The sequence below is a fragment of the Silene latifolia genome, unplaced genomic scaffold, assembly GCF_048544455.1.
Source record: "Silene latifolia isolate original U9 population unplaced genomic scaffold, ASM4854445v1 chrun_scaffold_16, whole genome shotgun sequence".
Lineage (NCBI taxonomy): Eukaryota > Viridiplantae > Streptophyta > Magnoliopsida > Caryophyllales > Caryophyllaceae > Silene > Silene latifolia.
Window position 1 is genome coordinate 6950872 of NW_027413123.1, and position 6046 is coordinate 6956917.

The window sequence follows — 6046 nt, forward strand, 5'->3', positions numbered from 1 at the left end:
TTATATTATTATAGTGCCTCAAAAGTTTATTACAATTATCCAACTTGATAAATAAATATTATAGAGTACTTAGCAACTCGCAACGGAATTTAAAATAAATAGTGTCGGAATATTAGTAAGCTGATCTCTAGACTCAAGTGATCTCGTCCCAAAGTTCCCCTCTAAGCATCCAGCACTTCTCACAAGCTAACCTGAAAATCAATCTTCTCCCCATTATGGTTCATCACAGGTGATCACGAATACACAGTCAACCACGAGGTTGAGTAGGATAACTAAACAACAATAATAATAATGATAATACATTAGCCTGCAATGCAATCCACGAACCAAACCAAGACTATCGTGCTCATACACACACGGCACATACACGGCACATACACAGCTTGACCGTGCCACAGAACCACTCACGCACCATACGGTGAATTCCAATCCGACACCACACACGGTGTACTGCTCAGGTCCATGGCGCACTCCTAACGCCACCATGCCTGTCCAACCATCATACGTACAGGACCACGACACTTACACATTCCCGTACGTGACCGACCAAAACTGTACAGGACCACGGCTTAATCCCGTGCCTGACCGACCAAACAATCTCAATTGCAATGTCAATCTCTTTCACAACCAATCGATAATAGAGAACCAACAAACAAGATAATAATATCATCATAAGACAACAATGGTATCAATATGCTCAAGACAACAATTACGACGATGTGCTCAAGAAACCAATTGCAGCAATAATCCATCTTTCAACTATTCTCCAATTACCAATATAGTAAAGTTGAGTAGTTAACCTACCTCTTAACAAATCTTCTCAATTAAGAAATTAATCAAAAAGCCTCTTCAATATATTCACCACCTAAACAATAATTGAATTATGTATAATTATTAACTAATCTTATTGATAAATTTAAAATGTAAACTACCCAAAACAAATCCCGCAAAACACCACAAACAATCCCCAAAAACTCACGGCCAACCGACGTTGGTTAACCTGCCGGTCAACAGCCACACGGCCTCGGTCCTCACGGTCATCGGTCACGGTCAACGACCTTAATACGAGTCATGGTCAAACGTAAACAATTGATATTAGATGATTAGATATGTTACCGTAATTAATTATCGCAAGGTGAAAAGCTCCATCCTAAAGTTGTCTCACAAAAGCTCTCCTCACAATTGTATTTGAGTTTTAGAAGAAGAATAATTATAATTGTGAGGCATATGGTTGGTATTTATATAAGTTGGTAGGAGAAGTAGGAAAGTTCTAGGAAAGTCCTTTTAATAATAAAATAATAAAAATATCTTAAAGCATAGGTAACACCCAAACCAAATACCACGTTCCTTCCTCTTGTTCCCCACTGTGGCCCTACACGGCTCCTCACACACGGTCCAACTGTGGTCCCCACTCCGTCTTATTTTCTTATTTTATTTTACTTCTTCTCTATTACGACTACAACTAATTATTTATTATCCTCCTTAATATTTATTCATCTCATTATTTATTTACGACTACCCACATAAATATAAATATAAATATAAACTATTAATTAATATACGGAGTATTACAGTCTTCCGTCCTTAAAAAGAACTTCGTCCCGAAGTTCACCGCTCCTTACTACTCAACTAACCAAACAATTTATGATCGAGCACACATTTAGATAAATTACAACAGAAATGATCACAAATTAACGCGGTGTTATATCCTACCCCCGTAAAAAAAAAAAGAGTTATGTCCACGTAACTAACATACCTTATGCGAACAAATGAGGATACTTCTGTTTGATCTCATCTTCAACCTCCCATGTAGCCTCCTCAACATTATGATTAGACCATAAAACTTTCACCAAAACGACCTTTCTATTTCTAGTTTTCCTCACTTTCCTTTCTAAAATCTCTTTAGCCACCTCCTCGTAAGACAAATTCTCATCCTATTCGACTGTCTCAACTTCTAACACATGAGTAGGATCACTCACATACTTCCTTTACTGTGAAACATGAAAAACATTGTGAACTCTTGCCAAAGCTGGTGGAAGTGCAAGACGATATGCCACTTCACCAATTCTATCCAAAATCTCATAAGGTCAAACGTACTTTTGACTCAACTTTCCTCTTTTACCAATCCTCATCACTCCCTTTATTGGTGATACTTTTAACAACACCCTGTCTCCTACAGCAAACTCAATCTCACTCCTTTTGAAGTCTGCAAAACTCTTTTGTCTATCTTGTGCAACTCTCATGTTTTCTCTAATCACATGCACTTGCTCAATCATCTGCTGAATCAATTCAGGACCCAATGTCACAACTTCAGTGACATCGTCCCAACAAACTGGACTCCTACACTTCCTCCCATAAAAAGCTTCAAATGGTGCCATACCAATACTAGCATGATAACTATTGTTATAAGAAAATTCTATTAAATCCAACCTCTCTTCCTATGATCCTCCAACCTCCAAAATACAAGCTCGTAACTTGTGCTCTAAAGTCTGAATGGTTGTCTCCGTCTGTCCATCTGTAGCTAGATGAAATGCAGTGCTCATTTTCAAAGTCGTGCCCATACACTCCTGCAATTCTTGCCAAAACTTCGAGATAAACCTCGAATCACGATCAGACATAATATCCTTAGGAATTCCGTGTAAGCTGACGATATTCTTAACATATGCTCTAGCTAACTCAGCCTTACTCCATGTGTCCTTCATTGGAATAAAGTGTGCTATCTTAGTCAAACGATCTACTATCACCCAAATCACATTATTCCCTTTCTGAGTACAAGGCAAACCAACGATAAAATCAATAGAAATACTCTCCCACTTCCATTCAGGTACATCCAAAGACTGTACTTTCACTTGTGGTCTCTTATGCTCACCTTTCACCCTTTGGCAAACCAGACATCTAGAAACAAACTCAGCAACCTCCTTTTTTATTCCTGGCCACCAAAAGCGTCTTCTTTAAATCCTTATATAACTTATCTCCTCCAGGATGCATAGAATATGGCGTAGAATGTGCTTCAGTTAAAAAATTTCTTTTCAATTACTCGTCGTCAGGTACACACCACATTATATCGAATCTCAAACCACCATCTATCCCTACAACAAATCATGAAGGCACACCCTCCTCTACGGCCGCATGCCACTTCTCCAACTTCGAAGCTCCTTTCTATTTCTCTCGGATTTACGCATACAGTTCTGGTTCAACTGTCAAATCTCCAACTGAATCCCCTTTCCTTATTACACAAATTCTTATTTCCTTTAATTCATCTCGCAACTTAATCTGCGACATAGCCAAACATAAGGCATGAACCGACTTCCTACTCAAACCATCTGCTACTACATTAGCCTTTCCCTCATGGTAAACTATCTCCATATCATAATCTCCAATTAATTCTATCCACCTCCTTTATCTCATATTAAACTCCTTCTAAGTGTAAATACACTTAAGGTTCTTATGGTAAAAAAATACCTTAAAACTAGCTCCATATAAATAATGCCTCCACAACTTAAGAGCAAACACGACCGCCCCTAGCTACAGATCGCGCGTCGGGTAATTTTCTTCATACGGTCTCAGTTGTCTTGAAGCATAGGCGATTACTCTCCCTCTTTGCATTATCACACACTCCAATCCGTGTTTCGAAGCATCGGTATACACCTCAAAATCCTCACTCCCTTCTGGTAAAGCTAATATAGGTGCTATGGTCAAACGCTCCTTCAAGGTTAGAAAAGCTGTTTCACAACTCTCATCCCACTTAAACCTATTCTCCTTTCTCATCAAAGCTGTCAAAGGCTTAGCTAACTTAGGGAAATCCTTCAGAAACCTCCTGTAGTAGCCATCCAATCCCAGAAAACTTCGCACATCCGCCACGTTCTTTGGTTTCTCCCACTTAGTTACCGCTTCGATCTTACTTGGATCAACCGACACACCCTTCTTTGAAACTACGTGTCCCAAAAATGCTACTTTATCAAACGAAAACTCACACTTACTCAACTTAGCATATAAATCATTCTCCCTCAAGGTTTGCAAAATAATTCTTAAATACTTCTCTTGTTCCTCTTTATTCTTAGAGTACACCAATATGTCATCAATAAAAACTACTACAAACTGATCAAGGTAAGGGCTAAACTCTCTATTCATCAAATCCATAAATACTGCGGGTGCATTAGTCACCTTCTTAGGATTAGATCACGGTTTGTTATAAGTGTAATGATTATGTTTATAACCATCCATTTACACTCCAGTTACACGGTCCAATGTCCCATTTACGGGTCCATTTTGGTTCTTATATTTGTCGCACAAATACATGTATATTTTAGTACGTAAATAATATGTGTAGCGGTACACGTATATTTACGGAGTGTTTTGGACAAAATTAATCGGGAAGCATTTAAACATAAAATGATGTTTAAATAAAATTTACATGTATTTGTGCGACAAATATAAGAACCAAAATGGACCCGTAAATAGGACATTGGACCGTGCAAATGGAGTCAAATAAGAAATAACATAAACTAACAACAATGTTAATTAAGACAGAAATTAAGAACAAGAGATTAAGAGAATGCAAAGAAGAATTAAATTAAATCAAAAGAGTGAAGAAAGATTACAAAGTATTGAGATTCGGAAATAATGAGCAAAGCAATGCCCAAACCAAAAGAGAGAAAACAGTCTGCTTAAGAGTGATTCTGAAATTAAGGAGTGATTAAGAGAGTCTAAGAGATAATAAAACCTAATGACGTCTCTCTTTATATAGGGAATATATTTATTAAACACAACTAAGATATTAAATAAGTCCTCGCGAAATAAAATCTCGCGTAATATAGCAAAGTGCTCGATCGAGTGATATGGAACTCCTCGATCGAAGAATTCCTTGGCATTATTATGTAAATTAAAAAACGAACTTTGCCACACAAATGATACTTATTCTTGATAACAACCTTAGTACGATAACCCACCTTTTAAGCCATAACTTGATAGCAATAGTTTTGGCTAAGGGAAATGCATTAAGACGTGGGCTCCCCATTACGACATCATCATTATTAACAAGTACATATATTATACCTCAACCGGAACTATCCTTGACAAACATGCGTCACTATTAATGGTCACAAAAACCGGGTTTGTGACGGCAAATCCGTCACAAATAGAGCTGGGACGGATTTGTAACGAACCCATGGTGACCGACTTGGGTTGGTTTTGGTTTGGTTGTGTTAAGGGTAGTGAGGAGAGTATAGTGGTGATCTTGGGTGTCGGAATGGGTGGCAGTGGTGGTCGGGATCTTGGGTAGAAAAGGGGGTGTGCGGGCGCGGATTCGGGGTTGTGGTTGAGTGTTGCGGTCATTGCTGGTGGTTGTTGCCGTCGTCATTGCTGCTGCTGGACTCGTCGTGGTCAGGGGACACGGTGGGGTTGGTTAGGAATTGAGAATTAGAATGTGACACCTTTTCAAGTAATGTTAACGTAGCCGTATCGAACTCATCACCCAAGGCAACGACCACATCCTCATGATAGACACATAAAGAGAAGAATGTTCGGAATTTTCCACTTGATGTTCTTTACGGCTATCTAGTGACTCTCACCTGGCTTGGCTTGATAACGACTTGTCATGCTCAAGGCATACGCAACGTCGGGACGAGTAAAAATCATAGCATACATGATAGACCCAACATGGAAGCATAAGGGACAGTCTTCATGTGTTCAATATCCTTAGGGGTAGAGGGAGACTGTGACTCAATGCTAGTATCCTTTTGGACCTATCCCAATAGATCCGGATACACAAAATTGATTGTGCCTCTCCCAAGTCCTTTATCTGGAAGTGTTTTCCTAGCAACTCCTTAACGGAAGTGAGCGATGGAATGTCATTCCCGATGAGCAATATGTCATCCACATATAGGACAAGGAATGCAACCTTACTCCCACTAAACTTCATGTATAAACACGGTTCTTCCACACTTCGAGTGAAACCGTATTGTTTAATAACATGATCAAAGCGATGATTCCAACTTCGAGATGCTTACTTAAGACCATAGATGGACTTCTTGAGCTTACACACCTT

At 38.9% G+C, this 6046-nt stretch overlaps 1 protein-coding gene across 1 annotated transcript; it reads right to left on the reverse strand.

The window, feature by feature from the left end:
* Positions 1-3525: 3525 nt before the first annotated feature.
* LOC141637227 (putative mitochondrial protein AtMg00860) lies at positions 3526-4140 on the reverse strand. The gene has a single exon (XM_074446791.1). The coding sequence runs from the start codon at positions 4138-4140 to the stop codon at positions 3526-3528; it is 615 nt and encodes a 204-aa protein (XP_074302892.1).
* Positions 4141-6046: the final 1906 nt, after the last annotated feature.

Coding starts and splice junctions, on each gene's coding strand:
- LOC141637227 (XM_074446791.1), bottom strand. CDS start 4,140: ATGGATTTGATGAATAGAGAGTTTAGCCCTTACCTTGATCAGTTTGTA.